This window comes from Triturus cristatus, chromosome 3_2 (assembly GCF_964204655.1).
Source record: "Triturus cristatus chromosome 3_2, aTriCri1.1, whole genome shotgun sequence".
NCBI classification, from domain to species: Eukaryota; Metazoa; Chordata; class Amphibia; order Caudata; family Salamandridae; genus Triturus; species Triturus cristatus.
The window spans coordinates 380,549,819-380,574,629 of NC_140584.1; the positions used below are offsets into that span (position 1 = coordinate 380,549,819).

At 43.9% G+C, this 24,811-nt stretch overlaps 1 protein-coding gene across 1 annotated transcript in view; it reads right to left on the bottom strand.

The window, feature by feature from the left end:
• Nucleotides 1–19,685: 19,685 nt before the first annotated feature.
• The window catches only part of GNL2 (G protein nucleolar 2), a 147,467-nt gene continuing 142,341 nt past the window's right edge, over nucleotides 19,686–24,811 (bottom strand). Inside the window, exons 15-16 of the mRNA XM_085647901.1 lie at nucleotides 20,718–20,806; nucleotides 19,686–19,876 (exon numbers count right to left, since the gene is read on the bottom strand). Coding sequence (XP_085504027.1) covers nucleotides 19,733–19,876; nucleotides 20,718–20,806 — 233 coding nt within the window. The 3' untranslated portion in view covers nucleotides 19,686–19,732. The remainder of the gene's footprint in view (nucleotides 19,877–20,717; nucleotides 20,807–24,811) is intronic.

Genomic DNA, 24,811 nt, shown 5'->3' on the forward strand with positions numbered 1-24,811 from the left:
GAGGAGCCTCCATTGGCTCCCCGTCAGGGCAAGAATACAATTCAAGGCCATGTGCCTGGCCCATAAAGCCTTTTGGCGGAAGGGCCCGGCCATCATCCATTCCCTCATTACTCCCTACCATCCTTTGCGGAATCTTCACTTTAGTTCCTCCTTGCTGGCTGGAGCCAAACTTATTGACGTTCCGGAACTTTTGAAAACCTACCTCTTTAAGGACTCCTCCTAAGCTCTTTGTTCATTATCGATATACGCGGTTCCGCAGCGCTGGGAGGCCTCAGGGTAGCCATGCGCTATATAAATACAAATTCATTCATTCATTCATTAAAAAAGAAGTCACAAATAGGACCAACTGGTGTAATATGTCATTACCTAGGGTATATGTGTGGCTCCACTCCCAAAATCGGTGATCTCTGCTGGTACAAGCTAAGCCCCCCGTTCGCAGGATCCCCCCTCCAAGCTGAGCAAGGCATCCTAGGGATTCTGCAGTCTACACAGTTATGATAGGTGAGGCTTCCAAAATAAGATGAGAAAGTCACTCTGCTTTGAAGGGGTCCCGACAGAGTCTACTAGCCAGCCACCAGGCCCGGGCGTATGCTGATCGGCGACTCAGGGGCCTGGTCGGAGGAATGCTCCTATGGTATATTACCCCACTTCCGTGCTGACCTGGGCCCTGCCTCACAATCCAGCAGTCCCGCTCTGGCTAGAAGTGCTTTCCAAGCGTGTGGTGGCAGCGCGATGCAACCAGAGGTGCCTTCTGGCAGTCTGGGTCCCCACCTGCAGGTATGGCTCACAAGCTGTGACGTGGAAAGTCACTCTGCTAAAATACGTCCCATGGCCATGGAGAGTCCCATGCCCTAATGAAGGCTTCGGGCCCCGGCACAAGGGCACCTCCTCTGAAGGGCACTGTGCAGGCCCAGTCCATTCCCAACAAGGCCACAAACGATGGAGCCCGCAGGCCCAATGAATCTCTCCAGGTCTCCTTTGGTCCCTGATGGCCAGCGCCGTGGCTCCCAACAGGGCGGCAATTGGTGGGGCCCCTGGCTCACTCTGCCCTCACTAGCTAGCCCCAGGTGGGGCCTCTGGCCGGTCGACGCCAGACCGACACGGTATCCACCAATGCAGGCGAGGCTGTGAAGACCGTTCCGTCATCCTCGGGGCAGGCTCCTCACTGCAGACCTGTGATGTCCAAGCAGCACACCACCAGCAGTGCCCTCGGCACTCAGGCCTCACTAACACTCCACCTCGTCCTTCTCCAGTTTAAAGGACGATGTCAGCACCCATCAGCATTTGGGATCCAGTGCAGTCTCTCGAGGCTGCCAACACCGCCTCTGCACTGTCACACTGATCTCTCCACTGGTGTGGCACTGCCCGGGCAGCTTGGGCTGTTGGTAGGACAATGAAGATTGCCCAGTTAGAGGGCCCGGCTCTCCTGCACTCCCTCTGCTCTCCAGAGTTGTCTTGCGGATACACAGGGCCCCGATGCAATGTTTGACGTGCCCCAGGGCTGTGTATTGATGAGGAGGGGTGATGGGACCCCTGGGCCAAAACAACAGGATCAGGTGTCTGCCATGTTTCACGCCTGGTCACGCCCCCCCCCCCCCCCCCAACATTTGATTTTAGGATCAACGAGTGATTAAAACACTCCTGCCCAATGCGATTCTCCTTATCTACAAAAACACAGGTACAGCTGTCATCCAATCTTATAGTCATGAGCACCATTTCAATAGAAATGACCATTATGCAATCAAACTATAAAATCCCATTCTCAATATGTAGGTTGGATGAGGAAAGGGTGAAAAAGCAGGAAGAGAACCCATCTCATAAAAAAAATTTGTGGCAAATAACAAACATCTTTGTGCAATCATCTCAGATAAAGTTTCCACTCAAAAAAATAAAAGGAGGGAAAAAAGCACCAGAGGAACGCCAGGATAGCATGCCATATGCTAGTGCAATATGTGTGTAATAATTTCTTTTGTAATGCTTTACAATTCTTGTTTTCTCTGGACTGTCAGCTTAGGTCTGAAAACATGTGGTCTGTATCTCCCAACAATCAAAGATTGGGCTTCCTTGCAGAGCTCCTTGTTACTTCTACCCTGTGAACAGTTGACTCATGAAATATTGCTGACAAAATATTGCCTAAAACATATATCCAGGAAACAAATATAGAGTTGATATACTTAGTATGTACAGTCGAAAATATCAACAAAAACATAGAAGATCATAATGTTGTCAAAAATGCATATTTTTTGCTATTATACACTTTATTAACTTTAAAAATATTGGCATTAAAAATAACATTAAATTTAAAAATATATATAGGATATAAACAATGTATAACTTACAAACATAAAATAAAAATATATAGTACCAATACATATATTTAAACAAAAAAATCTCAGTTAAAATAAAAAACAATAAAAACAATTACTTTTAAGATAAACTCTAGGTATTAAAAAATAAGACATTTATAAAACAAAAGCTAAATCTTGAAAACATTAGTAACAATTTTTAATAAAAAATAATATAAGTTAAACTAACTTTTAAAATTAAAAAATAATATATATATTAAAACAACTGAAAAAAAAATCAAATAAAACAATTTGACTTGGAGGGCTAGCATTAACTATTGTCACTCCAACCTCAGCAACAGTAGGGAAAGTGTTGGACTTTGAAGGGCTTAGATTCACTATTCCTACTCCAACCTGAGCAACAGTAAGAAAAGTGTTGGACTAGGGGGAAACGGGGACTACTATTTCTGTTCCATTGTAAGCAAGTGTAGTGAAAATATTAAACTTTTACAAATTCAGATTTATTTTTCTCTATCCTATATGAATATAAGAAAAAAAGTATATAGATATATATAATGAACAAAACAATGGTTTAAGCTTATAGTTAGGAGAATTTTATTTTTTGTTTCTATACAAACCCAACTTGTACTATATAAACACATTAGATATTCTAAAGTTATAACTTTAATTTTTAATGTGCTCTTTCTATACAAACCCAACTTGAACTAGACACATTTGAGAAATTCTAAAGTTATAGTTATAAGTTAAATTTATAATTTACACACCACCTTCAAATTTCTATAAATCGCGCCCCTCCTTACACAGGTTGTCAACTTGTTAGCCACACTACATGAACTATAACTAGGCAATCTACCATGCACAGTGTTCTAGAGTGGAATGGCATAGAGTGCTGTACATTGGAGTGGCATACTGTGGTGTAGAGTGGAATAGTGTAGTATAGTGAAAGGAAGTGCAGTAGTGTGTCATTTGGTACAGTGGAGTAAATTGGAGTTGAGTGGCACAGAGGGGAATTGGCTAGAGTGTTGTAGAGTGGGAGAGATTGTTGTAGGGTGGCATAGAGAGAAGTAGAGTGTTGCAGGGTGGCATAGCCTTGAGTACAGTCTCATAGAGTGCCATAGAGTGAAGTCAATTGTCGTACAGTGGCATGTCGAAGAGTGGAGCGGCATGTCGTTAAGTAGAGTGGCGTGTCACTGAGTTGAACGGAGTGGAGTGTCCAAGACTGGAGTGGACTGTCGTAGAGTGGAATGGGGTGTTGTAGAGAGGAGTGACGTCAAAGAGTGTAGAGGTGTGTTGTGCAGTGAAGTGGAGTGGCATGGCATGTTTCATGAGTATTGTTTAATGAGACAGTGTGAACGTAATTAGATGAAATGCATCAGTAATATAGATTATAGGGTGTAAAGGATCCTTTCTGGTAGTAGATCTAAATTGTTTCAGTAGTTTTAAAGTTGTAGGGCCTGATTCAGAAAGGTAAACTTACACTTTTGTGTACATTTACGATTGTTTGCTATTAGCAAAGGTTTTTTATGCGTGGGATCTTTATGATTGAGGAGGCTGTGGACATAAAACTATAGCATAGTCCTATCTTTAAAGATACTAGTATTAAAATGCCTTTGTGAATAGAAAACAATAATAAACTTACACAAAAGTGCACGTTTACAATTGCGAATCAGGCCCAAAAACTTAGTTGCGGTACATGCCAATGACAAAACAGTATATGATTGGCTAATGACTGCCCATACAAAATTAAAAGGCAGCCATATTGTTTAGACCACACTTTGGCAGTGTTCTGGCTTTTAAGTGTATATATAGTGTCCCACCGAGTGTATAGGAAGGGATGAGCCAGTTTAGATAGCTGTGTTTAAAGTCAGGTAAAACTTGTTTTATTACTTTATGTATTTTAAATAAAGTTTGAGGAAAACCGCAGTGCTACCAAATTGTTTAGACTGCACATAGTCTGCGTTCTGTTTTTGGGTAAATATACTGCATTACAGTGTTTTTGTTTAATTTGTACATATTTTAATTTGTTTCAATGTTTTTTTTGTTTTGTTTTTTTATTTTCAAAAACCTTCATTGAGGACAATCAGTGTGAAAAACAGCACGATGCCTACAACCCTGGCCGGGCCAGCAGCATAAAGTCTTACAAGGACACCAAGATAGCCAGCAGCGGGGTACACAGCATGTTGCCTACAATCACTTCAGGCCGGCCGCGTATGGTAATCACTGCACACAGAATAGACAGGCTGTAGGAGGGCCCTCTTGACCATGTAGAGCTTAAGGTTATATATCATGTCCAGCAGAATTGAGATTTGATGTTCACGTGTCCCCAGGCAGGTATTCCGAGATGTGTGAGATTGGGAGGCCTGGTCGCGCCCCTGCGTGGCCGACTGCTTCTATACAGCCATTGCTGTGGCTGTTACTCCGCTATGTCATACACATCACACGGCAGAATGTGTGTGGGTTCCTATGGTCAGGGTGGCGTCTACCTCACTCTAAGCAATATCCAGGGGGGCCCCAGTCTCCCCACTCAAAGTCCCAGGCCACTCATCTGAGCCGCCTACACACCGTTCAAGCAGGCTCTAGTGCCTTTTGCTCCTCGTCGACACACAAAGTCTATAAGGGCACAGGGCGCTGCCGGCTCTACCTGCAGGGGCCGTGGGATATCAAGGCTGTGTGGTGGGGCCCTCTGTTCCAGGACGGCCAGCCCCACAAGGCACCGCGTAGCACCACACACTCACGGGTTCCCTGATGGCGGGCGATCCCCAGGAGGTCCCAGCTGCAGGGGTTTTTCCCTGGACTCTGCAGTGCAGAGGATGAAGGAGCAGCGTTTACAGCATCCCGCTGCGAGGCCCCTGGGATCCGTGGCCACCAAAGCACAACAGACTCCCTCCGGAAGATGGCGGTCTCCTCTCTGCCGGGCAGGATCAGAGGCCTCAAGATGCCTGTGTGCAATTCACAACACCACTGCAGCGCTGAGGGGGCCCCGGTCCCCGCCTCTCGGTGTCTGGCGGGGTCTTACTGGCCCTCCCGTGTAGGTCCAGGCCGTGGCAGTCTTCAGCGCTCAAAATGGCGGGCACCAGGCCCCTTAGCCGGCTGGAGGTCTCGGTGCCTGTCCTACCCACAGCAAACACAACCACCGCCTTAGGAGAGCCCCGGCACCATCAATGTGGAAGCAGCGGACCGCAGCCGAGGTCCCCCCTCCGCCACAGGCTCCGTAAACTTAGGGACCTGGCAGCTCCTCACAGCAAGATGGTGTCCGCCGCGCCCCGCTCCCACTACCTGGGCTCCAGCCGCTCTATGTGCTGCGATCTAGTCTGCAGCGGGGTCCCCGCTCCGCCACCAGGTCGCAAGTGATCCCAGAAGACTCACGAGGATAGGCAATGATCGTCCGCGGCAGTGGGAAGCTATGTGGGGGCCCTGGGAAGACGGAGCTCAAGGACTACGCGTTCTTCTCCATTGCCGCTCAGGCCATGCCCCTGGTTTTCAATTTTTAAGTACACTGTATTACACTATATTTCCCCTTTAATCACAGAACGCAGACTATGGGCCCGGTTAGGATGTTGGTTGGAACGCCAGCCGTCTGTGGCAGTTGGCCCGAAATCCTGGATAGCAGTCCAACTGTCACATTATGATTTGGTCACTCGGAGCGCAGCGGTCTGAGGTACCGATCAATGCCTCTGACAGGCTCAAGGAGCCAATCTGGGCATCAGTCTGGCCGTAATCCCTACAATGAGGACATAGGGATTACGATGTTCATTTCCCTCTGCTTTTACATGGCAGTCTGACCATCATGTAAAGGCAGACGTCATGGACTTTGGGGGCCCCTTGCAGGGCACCAGTACCCCGTGGGCTTCCGCTATAGGGCCAGGGGGGCACATATGGTGGCCCCCCCAAACATCCATACACTGTGTGCTAGGCACCACATGATGCCTCATGGTGCATGAGTGTTTGCAAAATGCCTTTTTCCATTTCGGCTTGTGCTGCAGTCCTTTACCGGGCCTCAGCTCAAGCCGCAATGGAAAAAGGCATTTTTGCAAATGCCTACACGGCAGTCGCATCGCAATTGGGCAGGTGGAACTGCCGACTACATGTCAGGCAGTTCCATTCCTGCGGCCATGGAGGAATGGCTGCAGGAATCAGACCCTAAGTGTAAAAATAGATCTTTTTTTTTTAAAACCACTGTACTGCACTATATTTACCCACAAATATAATGTAGTAGTGTTTTTGTAATATCTTTCATATTTAATTTAAGTGCAGTACTTTCTAAGTAAATAAAATAGTGAAAAAATGGACAGTACACTGTAGCACACTATGCTTGGGAAATGTAGTGTAGTACCCTGCAGTTACCTTTTTATTTCATTAATATATAGAACAATATAAGTAATTTTCCCTAACTTTTATAAAGTAGTAACAGGTAGGGAAAAAATAAAACCTATTACTTACCTATATCTAATGCCCTAACCCAGAACACAGCCCAAGTGTAGTGAAGAAAATATGGCTGCGTTTACCGTTGTAAAGGCAGCCATTAGCCAATCAGATACTGCCCTGTGATCTGTATGTACCGTGGAATACCTAAAAATTACGGCAGTATACAGCGACACAATATATCACTAAGTGTTAGAGCTTACAAGTTCAAAACTACTGAACAGATTTTCATGAAACAGCAAAAAGGATCCTTTCCATAATCTATATTTTCACCAAATTTCATGAACATCTGTTCAGATGTTTTGCCACTAAGTCGGTCTAAAAGGTCTTTGGAAAATACTTTGTTTGACAAAGCAACTATAAGGAAAATTACTTTGTTTGAAAAATGGATTTGGGGCACCCCTTTTTCCTTTGAATCTCCTTTGCTAATAACCACAAAATTTCCAGTCAGTATATGAGTGCCTTTCTCTTGAGTTTTCTGCTACGGCGTCCAAACATATCATACAACAATGAACATATGGCTAAAACAAGGCAGAAGTCTGTGACATGTTTAGTGGACACTTCCACCACTAATCGTACTTTAATAAACCTTCTGGCATGACTAAGCCACTCAGAAGGCCACTAACCATTCCACTTCTCCTGCTCTGCCACTGTCAGCTGCCCTCACTTTTTCTTTCTCTTACTGTTTTCCCTCTCTTTCTGTCTCTCTCTCGCTGCTCCTCACTTTCTGAAAACTGTGATTCCAATAAATGTCTCTTACCCTCTATTTCCTCTACTTTTCTTCATTCGTACCCTTGTGAAATGGATCCAAAAAAGAAAGAAGAAAACACTTTTGCTGGAAATGTCTTTTTCCGACATTTTTCTGTTCCAAAGTGCAGCCTCGGGATGAAGAGAAAAAAGGTTCAAAATAAAAAAAAAAAAGAAATAACTAAATAAAGCATGACAGAGCAGTCACAAAGTGGCCAGATTGGTTGTATTCACTCCCAAACCCATTAGCACCACTTCATAATATAAAGCTTGCCAGTGAAGCGCTACTTTCGGTTTCTTCTTTCTTTGAACACCATTGTTTTCCCCGGGTGGGGAAGTGCACCATTCCTGGAGGTACTGCAATTCCTGGTTGATGGCTGGGGTGGTAACGTTTAATGTGATCCTTATCAGCTGTTTTCCTTATTTTAATTTATAAAACGTATACGCAGCTTAGTATTCAGGGATGTGGTCTTTTTAAACCACACTGCTCACATTGTGCAAGGATATACCCAATGGACATTGAAACGGGTCCCTTCCGGGCCCTCTAGTCATGACCTTATCTTATCAGGCAAAAACACTCATCGATTTCTGAATAATGAGTGAAAAACTGTTAAGGTAACCATGTTGTTCTGCTTACATTTCACATGCTTTACTTGATCTTGCATTCCCTATGAGGGTTTGCTTTTTCCAGGATGTTCCCTTTTTTATTTTCATTTTTTTAGGAAACATATTACTCTTGTCTAGTGCATAATTTGAATTGAGACACCTCAAGGTGTTTATAGCTGGGCACAATCGTGTTGTTGCTAAAGACAGTGCAAGTTTCTCTCAGTGGGACAGTATGGTGTTCAGTGGGGGAGAAGATTTGGCACTATGGCCAGAGCTGCCGAATTTGGAACTGGGGAACTATGTTCAGCCTTCATGAACAGTCCACCAGACCACTTTCCTGAGGGAGCACATTTCCATGCTAGACATTAGAAGGCCCAGCTAGACCTTAGAAGCCTTGGTGTCTTAGCCCTTTGAAGGCCTGTCCATTGAAATCAATACTGAAGTTCACATCCAGTCTTGTGGGCAGGCTTACGAAGCAGCACACCCTAGAGCAACAGTGACTCTGTCACTGTGGTCGTAGGGCCCTTAAGGCAAGTCTGCCTCACCCATCGGTACCTCTATTGGCCTTGTTTCAGCACGAGTAGTGAAGCTCACCAGGGATCGGCAAAGCAGGATTTGCACACACACTAAACTTAGTGGCATATTTACAAGGGAATGGCGAAGTTGGAAAATGTTAATAATTACATAAACCAGTTATGTATATTGTTTTAAGCTATCAAATAAGTTATATTTGACTGATGGTGTCCTAATATCTGTTCCCCATCTAATCCTTATTTCATTTACACGATATCTGAGCATATATTTTATGTACTCTAAAATGTATCCCGTATATATTTAAATTTGTTGTTGAGAAATCATACAACTCAACACAAAAAATAATGTTTGTTGGGGGGGAGGGTGCCAACAAAGATAGTCGCACAGGGAACCACAACCACTAAAGCCGGCCCTGCACTCCACTCTATGCTATTCTACTGTACGCCAGACCACTACACCACTCTACTGTACACTACTCCACTTTGACACTGCATTCTACAACACTACTCAATGCTATTCCACTGTACGGCACTTAACTGTACCCCACTCCCCTCTATGCCATTGCAATCTATGCAACTCCACTCAACACCACTGCACTATACGATATCCCACTCAACGCCACTTCACTCTACATTAGTCCACTGTACACCACCACACACTTTACCAATCCACTGTCCGCCACTCCACTCTATGCTATTCTGCTCTACACCAGTCCACTCTATAGCACTCAACTCTACACCACTCCATTCTACACTATTCCAGTCCACGCTACTACATTCCACTCCACACAACTCTACTGTGTGCCACTCCACTCTATGCTATTCTTTTCTACACTAATTGACTCTATGCCACTCCACTCTATTCTACTCCGCTGTACGCTTTTCCACTCTACGCCACTCTACATCCCACCATTCTACACTATTCCACTGTATGCCACTCCACACCACACCACTAAACTCAATGCTATTCCACTCTAGGCCACTTTGCACTATTCGGCTCTACACCACTCCACTGTACAATATTCTACACTACGCCACTCCACGTTACGGTATTCCACGCTTAGCCACTTCTACGTTACTTCATTTTACGCCAGTCCATGCCACAACACTGTACGCAATTCTGCTCTAAACCACTCCACCCCACTCTAGCCACTCCACTCTATACCAATACCCTGTAGGCAACTCCACTGGCTGCCACTTCATTGTATGCCACTCCATGCTACACTATTTCACTCTAGCCACTTCACCACTCTATACTCTTTTCCAGTCTGCACCACTCCACTGTACACCACTCCACTGTATGACACCGCATTCTACAACACGCCACTCTATGCTATTCCACTGTACGCCACTCCACTCTACAGTATTCCATTCTATGCCACCACACTCTATGCCACTCCACTGTATCCTATTCCGCTCTACACCAGTCCATTCTATAGCACTCAACCCTACACCACTCCATTCGATACTATTCCAGTCTACACTACTCCACTCCACACCACTCTACTATATGCCACTCCACTCTATGCTAATTGACTATGCCACTCCACTCTATTCTACTCCACGCTTCTCCAGTGTGCGCTTTTCCCCTTAATGCCACTCAACATCCCTCCATTCTATGCTATTTCACTATATGCTTCACACCACTACACTGTATGCTATTCAACTCTATGCCACTGTGCACTATTTGGCACTACATTTCTCCACTGTATCCTATTCTACTCTACACCACTCCACTGTACGGTACTCTACTGTATGGTATTCCACTCCACACCACTTCACTCTATGGTATTCCACTCTATGCCACGCCTACACAACTTAATTTTACGCCAGTCCATTCCACTCTATTTCACTCTCTGCCACTCCACTCTGCTATTCCTCTCTAAGCACTCTACTGTATGCCACAACTGTACACCACCCCACTATACGCCACTCTACTTTAGAATTTTAAATGTTTGTGGCTGTTTTCTAATTCCTTCAGGGGTCACAATCCACAATGCTGGTCTTCACACTGTTATGGCCAGAAACTTGTACCATTAGTTCTACACCAGCATTTCCTCTAATTCGACAAACTACTCTGTACTTCTTGAAGGCACAATGACAACGCAGGTCCAGTACCTCTCACGTCACACAGTCTGTCAGGGAATTCAGGTCTGCCATTTCCTTTCATTGTATACTGCGCCACTGCATCCCGTCTCCCATTTTGGCACTGTTGCCATCTGGATTCTCTTTCCTGCAGTCAGTAGAGTGGCAATAGTGCTTGATTGTAGTGTCAGCAAAAGACACACAATTGATGGGCGGAATGCAGAACAAATCAAAACATTCACCCCCAGTCAAGAGATCTGGGTTAAATCCATCATTCTTTTGCTCACCATGCCACTCCAGTTTAGACCAGGCCATATGCAAATCAGTTTTGACCCTGCGCCTCATGGTAACAGTCTAGCCCAAACTGCCAAGCCAGGTCCTCCCTGGACCTGAACAAGCATCCTAGGACCGGTTTTGGGGTTTCACCCCTCTTCAGCCAGGATAGCTTGATTCAAGTGGCACAGTGAGCCCAGGACCCACGTCTAGGCATATCTGGCACACTTAGGGAGAGAAAGCAAAAGAGACACAATTGATGGATGAAATGCAGAACAAATCAAAACATTCACCCCCACCCCAGGACCTGGCCTGGCAGTTCAGTCTGGACTGTTCCCATGGGGCACAGGGTGAAGACTGATTTGCATATGGCTGGGTCCAAACTGGGGTGGCGTAGTGGGCAAAAAAACAATGGATTTAACCCAGATATTTTGACTGCGGAAGAAGGTTTGCATTCTCAGCATCTCACCCATCATTTGCTTGCTGTAACACTTTTCACCCTAAGTGGGATGGGTATACCCAGACGTGGGTCCCTTGCTCACTGTTTCTGGATTCAAGCTAGCCTGGCTGAAGAAGGGTGACATACTCAAGGGGCCAATGTTCTAAGTGGCTTGCACTGACCGTCTCCTCTCCCACCCCTCCAAAACAAATGTATTAAAAAATATATATAAGTGGCATAAGGATGCACACACAAATTGTAAGCCAACTGCAAGAATCAGGGTCAATGGCGAACTATCCTCCCTGGTCCCTCTCCAACAGGGTGCCTTTCAAGGCTGCCCACTCTCACCACTGCTCTTTTTACTGACCATTAACCCTTTGATATTGATGTTGAATATATCTACAGACATTGAGGGGATAAAGTTTGGTGATATGTTTTTATAAAACATCTGCTTACGCGGATGACATTTGAATTTCTCAGACAAAACAGACATAGCTATATCTACCATAATGGATATAATTAGTACGTCTCCTTTTTTCTCAGGATACTCTTTGAATAGGGACAAAGCTGAGTTTATGCTTCTCAATGTCCATTGTATCCCCTCCTGTCTAGGGAACTTGTCCGAATCTATATCCCAGACCGAGAGGAAGACAATCAATAAGATTTAAGACCCCCTGTTGGCTTGGTCCTTGAAATTCATATCATGGTGGGGTAGGTTGAAAACTCTGAAGATGATGGAACACCCTTAGTTAACTTCCTATCCATAATGTCCCGATCTGCCTATTCACTTCATTCTCCACAATAGCCAAACTTTGCTCCGGGTTCCTTTGGAGTAACAAAAGGGTCAGAATGAGTTTCAAGAAACTTAGGTCCCCCGTAAGTACAGGTGGCTGCAATCTCCCAGATTGGTTCAACTATGAAATGGAGTTTCTAGTGGCTCAAGATATACGTTGGGTAGAAATGAACTCCATTACGGTTCCACCTGGTTTAGGATTGAAAAACACATTAGCTACCCATTCCCATTAACAGCGAATTTGATTGTCCCACCACAGTTTTGCCCACTCCCATGCCATTCTAAAAGACACAACTAAATCCCTATTAGTACTAGATAAACTTCTAGCCTCCAACATTAATAAATCAATTTCCATCTCTTTATGGAATAATAAGAGGCTTCTGACATCTAACCTTTCGGTTTTGGGCATAGAATGGGCCAAAAACGGCATTGTCCTTATCTCGGATCTATATATTGTTAGGGAGCCCCTGTCATGTGCTACTTTACAGGGGAGGTATGCATTATCCAACTTGGATTTTTAAAACTTTATGAAGCTCAAGGCTAGAATCTCTAAACTGGGCGCTCTAGATGCCACTCCCTTTTTCTTTGCCCTCTAGCCTGTCCAATCAGGACGACATGTAGTCTCCAAGATTGATAAAGTACTACATGAAGGTTCTGCCCACTCCAAATTCACACAAGGCAATAGATAGTCCAGTTACTTCAGTGATAAGGGTGTAACTCCCCCTCAGAAGACGCCTGGGGTAAAATCGGGTCCCTCCTGCTCCATGGTGAACTTAGCCCCTCGTTGCTACAAACTAAATTCTTTGGAGTGCACCCACTCTACTGGACCCCTAATAAACTCTTTATATGGAAACTGAAGGATGCTGTTGGGCATGCAGAACAATGAGAGGTGACCTGGAACACATGTTCTTTTCCATGTCCTTACCTCACCCTGTATTGGAATGACATCGCGCCCAATTAAGTAAAGTATTGAACACAATTATCTTGTTGGATTGTCTAACTATCGCACTTGGACTACATGCAGCTGTGAAGTCACTTCTGCTTACAGACAACAATCTCATTCTCTTTGATTTGCTGAACACGGTTGCTCTTAAGGTTATTCTACTTGATTGGAAACATTCCAAACATGTCTCCTTCCAAACTTGGTGGGCGTGGGTCACATACCTAAGAAGCAAACACATTGCCCAATGTCACCAAAGTAGAAACCTATTCTGATCTAGGTGCCTATGAGGAACCTTTGATTCCTTTATAAATTAGATATAGTAGCAGCCCTTATGCCTCGCTCTACACTCACTGCCAGTTATCCTGGTCAGATGATGTCCGGATTGTGGCCCTAATGACCTACTACTTGGCTCTTTCCCCTTTCCTGTGCCTCCTCTTGGAACCCCTTCTCCAACTCTCTTTCTTATGCTATCCTCCTCTCTATTTATATCTCACACTGCTCAAATATCGTACATTTTCCTTTTTCTTTATCTCCAAGCCCATGTTGGTGATTTATGAATGATCACCTGAGTCTCGACTAGAAGATTGATAACACATGCATATACATTTGCCTTTTAACTTAGCTGAAGCATATAGGTTGTTTTTAAAAGTTATTAAGCGATATGTTCACTAAGTATTAATCATATTGTTGCTTATCTAATAACAATGTGGTTGCCATTGTATCTATGTGCATGAACAACAGATCACATTCTGTCTTACTGTAATGTGCTTGGAGAGCTTTCCTTTTTTGTGATAAAGTACCAATAACACTTGGGGCGGAGGGGACCGACACCATTGGACCATTGGATGAGGATAATATTGAATAGCTGTGTTCCTACTTGCCCAAGACTGCTTTAAAAAAAAAAATACTTCTGATACTGGCTTTGTTTACAAGTTTCCTGTAATAATTCTCCATTAAAGAACGGTAATTGTGAGTTTTTGGGGAATAACTTGGGAAAAATCAGAAATTGCAAGGATAATCCAAATATTTTTCCTCTGCTATTCCACCCGGAGACTTCGCCTGGTTGCAGAAGGTGATGTCTCTGGGTGGATTGAACACCACAGAGTTGTGCTACTCTCACAAAAATGTATAATTCCGATGGGGCTTGTATCTCCAGTTACTTGCCCCTACAGAATTATCGGGTCACGTATAATGAGGCCAGTGTCTTTTTTCTGTAGTCTATATATGACAGTTAGCATTATGTATTAGTCTTGCCCTTTTCTTATGATCGGACAGATGCCTCTTATGCGAATAGCCGGAGCCACGTTCTCCCTCTCCCTATAAAAAATGCCTCTGCAAGGGGCCTTTTATGTAGCCATATTAGAAACAAGTGTTTGTTCTTTCCCTGCTGCTAGCCCAATTAGGAAGGCATCATTGCTTACATGTCCAGCAGAACAGGAAAAGTAGCTGTTCTTCCAAAGAAAAATATTACTTTATGTTTTAATTCAATACAAACATCCAGCAAGCAGTTATTGTTTGCAGAATGAAATGTCAGCTCGCATTAGCTACTGCTCTAAATTCTTCGGATGCTCGGGGGCTGCAACTCTGCGTTATTTGTTCTCAACCCAAAATTACTAATATAGTTGTTTTTGTGTTCGTCGAGATTTACTTTGGTAATTAAAACCACTTCTGCCAGATAACTCGTGGGTGGAACTGGGAAAGGTAAATCTATCCCACACGCTGCGCTATTGTTTTGTCTCGGTTTTAATAGGCATTCATCTTTACCTAATCTGCTTTTGGCAATCCCTGCGTCCAAGGGCCTTTTTTCAGTTTAAACACAGACAGACCACAGTGGAGCATTTGCGAACTTCAAAAATAGCCTCTGGAATTTGGCAGGTGCACTGCCAGCAAAGGCAGAATAGTTTCTTTCTTGAACAAACGCTAGTAAAAAGAGGAAATATTGATCTTAAGAGTGGCTGTGTGTCATTGCTAAAGCAGGCAGCAACATGGCGGCATTGGCTCTGTCACTGTAAGTTCACCTGTCCCAATCTGACCCTTTCATTTGAGACAGAAAGGGAGAACTCAAATCAACAATCAATTGCACACCTCCACCTCACGAATCCTCCCATCTAATGGCCTCCGGAGGGTTTTGGAAAGGCCCAAAGTTGCTTCTGAGACCTATTATTTTGGGAGCTGGAAAGTCGGACATGACACTATGGCTAGCAGACGTAAGTTAACAATTAGCAGCCACCAAAAAGGTGCATGATATTTTATTAATGAACAAAAGAAGAAAGTCCTGAGCACGCAAAAAGTCAAACATCAGTGTTGAAGTGTATGAAGGTTCAATTTCTCTTTATTCATCTCGTGGTGGTCAAGTATAGACATAAGGCACATGTAGTCAAGAAGAGAACAGCCAACACGTGTTTTGTCTAACGGAGTATTCACCAGCGACTTTCTCAGGGCTGTAAATATTAAAGTAAAACATGTTCCTAATGTAGACTACTCGTATATTATAAACTAGACACACCGGTAGCCACCTGAAAGTGTCAAAGTGTGTAAGCAAGTGCATCCGCATGCTCCTAGACCAAAGATCAAAGCATGCAAACCCCCTCATGTGTGTAGTATTATTTGTGTAAGATTACATTGATGCCATTCTTAAGTCACGTGACATGTCAATAGTATAAGAAGTGAAAAGGCAATGCTACTTTAATGCAGAAGTTTCAATTCATAAGTGTCTATGTGACCTATACTTGCCATAGTGACACCAGAGTGAGAAAGAAGAAAGAAATGACAAAGGAAAAAAGATAAAGCATGTTACAGTAAAAATAATGTTCAAGTTTTGGATGTAAGTAAATATGTGATAAACAAAATAACCAGCAAATTGCGTGGTCTCTCACCTGCATGGGGTCAGAAACCAGTCTGTGGTGGCAGGCTGGTATGCACCAGTCAGCCAGTACACAGGTAGTTGGTAGGTTTTCAGGGGGAAATTCTAAGGTGCCCTCTGGGAGCATGTATCAATAAATCCATCCATGTGGGCTTATTAATTCTAGATGTTTGATACCAAACACCTCTAGTTTCATTGAAGCCATCATGCAGCTGGGAAATCATTGACACCAGCACATGTGCTCAAAAGGGCTTCACTGTGCACTTGAAATATCTAAGCATATCTAGGAATCGATTTAGACATCACAGGGGCATATCTGCTCATGTAGATATGTCCACACATGTAGTATAGTGCACCCTGCCTTCGGCTCTAAGGCCTGCTGTAGGGGTGACCTACCTATTCTGCATGCAGTGTCTGTAGGCATGGCACACAGTGTGCCACGTCGGGTCTTCTCTGCACCATGGCATGCAGCCTGCAATGGCAGTGTGCATGTTTGTGCTGAGGTGTCCCTTGAGGTGGCACATGCTGCATCCCTTAAGGACCATCTTTAGTCTTCATACCCTAGGTACCATGGGTACCATTGAGTAGGGCTTTACAAGGGATGCTAAAGGTATTGCCAATCGTGGGAACAATCATACAGTTTTAGGGAGACATCTGGCACTGGGGACCTGGATAGCAGGAACTTGGTGCACTTCTGTCAAAATTGCATCAGGTACCAGGCAGAAAGTGGAAGGTGCCCATGTCAAAAAGGGACACTTTCTTACAATACGCATCACAGACATATGGCATAAGCCATATGTTGCCCATAAAACTATTCAGGCATTTAGCCTTTATCACTGGTGTGTCACCATAACCAAATCATGCCACCTATATTGAGCACAGGCTTTCCCACAAGGCACAATAACAAAAACAAATCTGGGGTCTACCGAATCGAAGAGGACTACAATGCAAACTGGAAGAGCTGCAACTCAATGGTATAACAAACAGAGGGAAGATATAACTTAGGAAAAAACGCTTTTAGTGAGGAAAATCCTTTAAAAAGGACGGATTCCCATCACTCACCAGAGGTGACATGCTTCATCATCTGGGTCTCCTCCTGGCCACACACTAGGGTAACCAAGGGCTACAACCTTCTTGCACGTTATATCATTGAGTTGCAGATCTTCCAGTTTGCATTGTAGCCCTCTTCGATTCGGTAGACCCGCGGATTTGTTTTCGTTATTTTGAGTTAGATTTGGGGAGTTTTTCCACGCAGGTCTCTAAATATTCCCTAGGACCCTCTCTTCCTATTGAAGTGTTATTTTCCCACAAGGCAACTATGAGGCAAAGAGTCACATGCAGAGGCCACAATAGGAGCTGGTGTAGGACGCTACGAAACGCCCGTGCACGAAAGTGCCATAACGAGCTGTTATTGTAGGCTCGTCAACTTTCTTTCTGGCAACACGATACTCACTGTGGATGTCGGATTTCAGATCCCATTGAGGACTAGAAAACTTGGGAGCATCTTTACCTTTTCCCAGCCTCATAGCGGCCGGGACGGAATTATAACCGGCACGGAGGCTCAACGACTGTCATTCGCGTCAATACAGCCCTGAAGAAGTTGTGGGTTACTCCCTGACGAAGAAAGAAAATTAAAATACAAGAATCTATCTTTAATTTTATACTATGCAATGCACTTGTGTTAATTGGGTAAATGACGATTATTTTCTGTGTGCTCGGATATGCATACAATTGTTAGTTAGATCCCTAGAGATCATAACTTTGGAGGAGTGGATGATTCCGCCTCCCTTGAGCACCATAATAAGAGAAAACAGAGTGAAATAGGCCCATCACTAGTTAGAGCCAACAACACACGGGGACATATCATCCAACACAGCACTCATCATGAGGCAAAGAGTCATTAAATTACAAATATGTATAAAATTACAGTTGGCAAAATGCTAAACGGGCCCTCATATGGGGGTAAACAAGGATTCTTAGTGCAAATATTCGGTCCTTAGGGTTTGTCAGAGGAGTTAACCAACACCACAATTGTTGACTACAACTGTACTCAGTGCGCGTCCATGTAATAAAATATGTCGACAGGATTTACAACAGTATATTAACCCACCCTTAAAAAAGCTACTGGCTTTAAGATGTGCTTTTCACAAAAATTAGGTCAGGCCTACTTCCTTTGTTGCATCCTTCTATAAAAAGCAGATGAGAAATTATAGTTTCCAATGACTCACTCAGGCCTGTAGCTTTTATCACTGGCTTGTCATCATAACAGACTCAGACCTACTGTGTTGAACATAAGCTTTAATACAACGAAACCATCAGGCAACCTGTCATAAAAATACAAATAGGTACAAAATGTCTGTTGGAAATGGTTTATCATAGGGGTAACAAACACTAAAATTAAACCCTTGCCTAATACAGGCAGGCTCTGTCTATAATATCTGAAATAAACAGATTAAAAAAATAGTAGCAAGGACACAGCCTTGTTGTAGACCTGTGTAGTTAAAGACGTGTTATAACCAATTTAGCTTGGATCCAGGAATCAGTATTAATGGACAGTAGGAAGGCCTTCAGCACCATGCAAACAACCTGAAACTGCAACTGGTTGATGTGGAGTTGGGCTTCCAGCAGAGACCAGAGTCTGCTTATCTCCACCTCTCACAGATGGCCTCCCCAATGCAGCAGCAATGCATCCGTCACCGCCGTCAGCTAGCTTTGGGTGAGAAAGGAAGGGGGGTCTGCCACTGATCACATTGTGGTCAACCAGCTACCACTGCAGATCTTCTGCAGTGAGCTCCAAAACCTGGATAGAATTCCACAGTTTACCTTGGTGCTGGTCCCACTTCATGTTCTACTGCAGAGCCTGCATAAACCACCAGGCATAGCCGATGAACAGGAGGCAAGAGCTTCAAAGCCATTATCATTGAGAACCAGAACCAAGGCAGCCACATTGCCCATATATCCAGAGGGAAGGCTCTGAACTGCAAAGTATCTAAGATGGCTCCAATGAAAGGAAGCCTCTTCGAAATAGTGTGCGACTTTGACACATTGATTGTGAACCGTAGTGAAGTCAGAAGGTTCACTGTCATCATGAGGTGGTTTACGACTGACTGAGGAGAGCCCGCCTTCAACAGCTAGTCGTCAAGGTAGGGGAAAACTGGGATCCGCAACTTCCAAAAGGTGTGTTGCAACCACCACAGTCACATCATCACAGTCACTTTTGTGAATACCCAAGGGGCACTGGTGAGGCAGAAGGGGAGCATGCAGAAGGCAAATGATCCTGGCCTACCTAGAACCATAGGTAAAGCCTGTGGGACTGCAGGGCAGGTACATGAAAATACACATCCTGCAGGTCCAGGGATATCATCCAGTCGCTGGGACTAAGGGCAGACACAACCATGCCCAGTGTGAGCATCTTGAATCTGCCTACCCGCAGGAAGATCTTCAGAAGGTGGAAATCTAAAATAGGATGAACAGCCCAGTCCTTCTTCAGCATGTGGAAATAGCAGGAGTAACAATCAGTTCATCTTTCCAATACCAGTAACTTCTCTATGGCACCTTTGGTCAAGAAAGCTTGCACCTCCTGCAACAAAAAGACCAGGTGCTTGTCTGAAAACCGCTCATTTTGGATCTGATCAGAACCATTCTATTTAAGCCATTAGTAAAAAAACAAGAGCATTCTGCTTTTAAAATAATTTTATTCCACAAAAATATTTAATTTATAATTATGATTTGAACTTTTTTTGTTTGGTTCTCTGTGCCTCTGGGTCTTTTCTCTTCTTATTTCTGTTCTTGTTCTTCACGTTATGCGTATCATAATACCGAACGCCAACTTTCTTAGTTTGTTGTTGCCTGTCCAGTCGCCTTCTCTGCAAACACATAAACAACAAAAACAATGTCAAAGGAAAGAGAATCAAAAGAAAAAAAAACAATTTGTTGTTCTTAGGATGTATATGTTAGGATGAATCAGACGTGACTTTTGGAATGTTCAGCCTAGCAAGTGAGATATCCACAGTCATGATTAACGGGTAGAATATTAGATCTGTGGCCAATGCTATGTATGAGTGCCAGATTCATTCATTTGTATGCCTAGTGTGTACACTGATTTTCAGCAAGTACTTACAAAGTGATCTACAGTACATCAATACTAGCAGGAATTACTGGATGAGGATATTCCCTCAGTCAATGCAGCCTGTGGACCAAGCTGCAAAGCAGTTTTCCTTTTAGGTCAGTTTGGACCGTGGTTGCTTCATTAATCAACTAACAGAAGCCACACTTGGTAGCTGAATGGCAGCTTTCAAGTCCATGCCATGAAGTTAGTTTGCTCACTAGTTTGTTTGCGGTCATTCATGTTTCACTGATGTTCATATTATCTCATACCACTCCCACTGTATACATAAAGTAGAGGCTTTTGCAGGCACGGTTCCTCAACTGTACCAGCTCTTAGCGGGAAACAGTTTGAAATTTGATACCAGCTAGTGCAATATATAGGGTAAGCCATGGAGCAGACCCTAGATTTGGCAGGTCTAACAAGACCCATTAATTTTATGGAAGCTCAGCTTCCGCAATACAACATGGAATCTTTGGAAATCAAGTCAAATCATAACTATTGTTTTTAATGTTCTGAAGAGAACAGGCAATTCAAGTGCTACACTCAAAAGTGCAGTGCCGTGCTTATTGTCATGTGTTTTGACTCAAGGTTAACCGCACCTCCTTTGATGTAAGCTTCTTGTGTGGCTTTGCATCTTCATCATCGCACTCCTGCTGCATTTTTCTTTTCTTGCCTCTAGGTCTGTCCCCTGAAACACAAAGGAAATTTACTGTGAACGAAAATAAAACCTGTTGTAACTGTGTTTTAGCTGAAAAAAAAATAACATGAAAAAACAGTAACAGAAATACAACAAAGGAAAGGACACTGAGGTTTGCATTGCAATATGGAATAAGTGCTGAAAGATCATCACAGGTTATGCCTGGACTGTAAAATAACATGTAAGAGTTCTTGTCTCATGTATGTCACCGACAACCCACCTATCTTAACTCTACCATAAAATATCCGGTGGAAACAAAAACATAAGGGTTAAAGATGTCCCAAGACTGACAAAATATTTAAATCCCAATTTGCTGCAACCTAGTCCTTTTCAGATAAGACTTACTTTATTTGACACCAATTACCTGAAGAAAACTAAGATGGGAAGAAGACAACAAACAATTACAATAAAGGTAAAAAACACATCTGCTTAACCAATATCTATCCCAGTAATCGAACCCCTTCTTCATGGCCATATTCCCTCACAATCTTTTCCCCTACTACCGGCCTCCCATGTTCTGTCCACTATTCAGAGGCCCTTTACATTGGCATTCATCTGACCCTGCTAATTCCGCTTATACTTTTTCTTCCTCCCCTAAATCTTCCCACCTGAAGTCTGCAATATATTAGTGCTACCCCCAACTATGTTTTGATGAGATCTGTTAGGCCTTCTTTCTTAAATTCTTATTTTGGTTTCATTGTAAAGAGATTCCAATCTTTAGAATCGTTCTTTACATTAGCACAGTGGCCCATTTCTTGGGTAGAATGGGTGCTATATGAAAAGAATGACTAAGGCATATTATCATCTTTAAATAAGCAGTAAGCTATTTATTTATCTTACTTTATTTCTGGGTGGATTAGAAGTCAATGACCAGATGAGAGGTAACAACATTTACAATCAAATATCTGCATGTGACATGTGCCGCACTCAAGAGATTAAAGACCTCATTTAGAGTTTCGCGGACAGGTATTCTATCACAAACCTGACGGATATCAGGTCCACCTTATTATAAGTGCATTTTGTTTTAAAGCATTTGAAGTAAGGCCGACGGGATATCAGTCAGGTTTGTGACTGAGTACACGTCCACCAAACTCAAAATCAGGCCTTAAAAAAATCAATACTGAGTTAGATTGAACTGAGCATTTATTGGTTACAAACAGAACAAAGTTAAATCTTACGTTTCAACTCCTGTCCTAAAAACCATTTTACTAGGAGTCTTTATGGCATTCTAAGTCTACTCTAGACATAGACACAAGCAGGGGCACTCCCTAATAGCAGTATACACCATTAAAGTTTGTAGAGTGAATGGAAGGGTTTGCCACAATTTACAGTCACAGTCCAATAATCAATTAGTATTCCTTGCTTTGCAATGTTAAATGTCTTTGTCATTTGATGGCGTGGCATGGTTAGCCCTTACATAAGCTAATGTTTAACAGAATAGAGATATTTAAGGCACAGTAAGTTTGAATATTGGCCCATCTGTTCTTTTTTCTTGGAATGCTCGCCACCTAAAAACAAGACTACCCAGTAATCATATTGTTTGTGGCTCTCCTATGCTTGTAAGGGATACTGGCCTAACCTCAGGAGCAACACTAGAGTGACATCACCGGAGCCATATCGTGCTTTCTCTGCCACACACAGGTCAGTTCAGCATCCATTTTTTTCCCATACCTTTAGAGGCAGAGACAAGAAAGCAGCAAACTAATTATGTGGAAATTCAATGCACAAACTAAATTGGATCTTTTAATGGCCTACGACCATCCTTTATAATGGGGAGGTTGGCTGGATCGGTGAGGAATCAGCAGGTAGATTATTCACCAGAAAGATTACCAGACATTCAAGATCTGGGCAGACAAGCTACAAAGGGACGGGTGGAATTGTGTGAGTGCTAAATCCATAACCGCTCGATCAGTTTGATGTGAAACACTTGATAAGGCCTATGATCTCCAGTTTTTCCAAAGGAGCACCCAAGCCAAGGGTGGATGCATGGCTTGTTGCTTCTGTAGTAAATGATGGACTAGGGCACAAGGATAGGTGCTCCGCCACCTATCAATCACAAGTCCAGACGCAGCTGTGCCACGGAGATCATGATGGTATCCAACACATAGTCATGTAAAACTACGGCCAAAGAAGACACTTCTGGAGAGCCCTCATGTGCTAGCATGAGTATGTGACCAGGAGGATGCAGGAAGCCAGCAGACCTACCAAGCGAACAACCATCAAAAATGAAACAGACTCCTTCGGAAACATCAGAATCATATCCTGAATGTCCATGAGGAGGGAAGGCTCTCAAGAATGTTGCGTCCAGTACATGCCCTATGAACAGAAGGTGCAAATAGGGCTTTTGGTGAGACTTGAACTCGTTGATGGAAAAGCCCAAGTCGAACAGCAGGGACACTGCTGCCTGCAGGAGATCCAACACCATCTGTGATGAGTTAGCCTTGAGCTAACAGTCGTCTAGGTGCCACCGCCATCAATTTGATGAAGGTTTGAAGTGGCAATGTCAGTCACAAACCGGAAGACAGGAAAGTCGTATGGAGTAAACCCTACTATGGCACGAAAGTACCTCCTGTAAGGCTGCAGAATAGGTATGTGGAAGTAAGCATCCTGAAGTCTAGGGACACATCCAGTCTAGTCTTCTGCTTTGAGTGCCAGAAGAACCTGCATGAGTAACAGCATCTTGAACTTTTCCTGGCGAGGAACGAGTCCAGGATTCTGAGGTATAGGATCAAGCAAACACTCCTGTTCTTTTTGAAAACCAGAAGTATTAGAAGTAGCACCCCTGTCCAATTTCCTTAGTTGGAACCAATTCAGCAGCTCCCTAATGCAGCAGGGCTACCACCTCCTGCAGCAGGATCCTTAGATGATCCTCTGACTGAAGAAATTGGGGGTGAGGTCTGGGGAGGAGTCTGTTAAGGTACGGCATACCTATATTCTACCAGTTGTAGGACTCAATGGTCTGATCTTATGGCCTTCCAGGCTTGAAGAAAGGAGGATACCTGTCTCCCAACTGGCCTCATGTGCTCCTTCAAATGAAACTAAAGTGGCTTTCCAGGTGCTGAGAGGGGGAGAATGAAGAAAGCGGCTGGATTTTACGACTACTTTCTTTGCCTCTGCCCCTGTACTGGTGCAGCAACTAGTTGCGCCGTTAAATGGGCTGGAAGGTATTACTCTACTGAAAGAGTTTTGAAAAGCCCCAAAAATTCTGGCCAGGGCCTGTGGTAGGAGACCAAGAGAGTGTGCAATAGCGCTTCTTACATTGAACTCTCTAGGGCCACAACATCCTTGCCCTAAACAGGTGAGACCAGTCGAATGGCATATCTATGAGGCTTGTCGTTACATCACCAAAACTTTGGTGGAACGAAGCCCAATGTGCCTCCTCAGGTCCATGGACGACTGCAAGGCTCCAGCCACAAAATCCACCATTTCCTGGCCTGCCAAGATGTTTTGACGGAAGGCACCTGCGCAGCCCTTCACCATCTTAGCAAAGCGGTCATTAAGGCAGTCTGGGAGACATGGAACCACCATGATAGCCATCGCTCATAATGCATGTACACATCTGGTGAGAAGACAGGTTGTGTTCGTGACATCAAAGTCAAGGTGCCAACTGAGAGAACCTTTTTATCAACAACCTCTAGCATTTGGACTCTGTCGGGTCAGGCTGTAGGAAATGCATACTGATTCTGCTTCATGCAAGATGTTGCCAGCACCAACAGACTTTCTGGTGAGGGGTAGGAGGTATGTACGGCTAGGTACCCTAAAGCAGGGCTGACTCTCCTGGCAATAAGCTAATTATCAGCCAGGACTGAGGAAGGCTTCTCCGATGTAGCTTTAATTTGCTCCAGCTGGTCATCACTGAAGAGCAATAGAAGTTCTGATATTGCTGAGGCAGGTTATCAGTCAAAATATTGGACCTCGCTACTGCAGTGGGCCAATACCTCTGCTGCCTTCCTAAGAACTGCATGGAAGGATGTCACTTCTGAAGGAGCAGGGCCT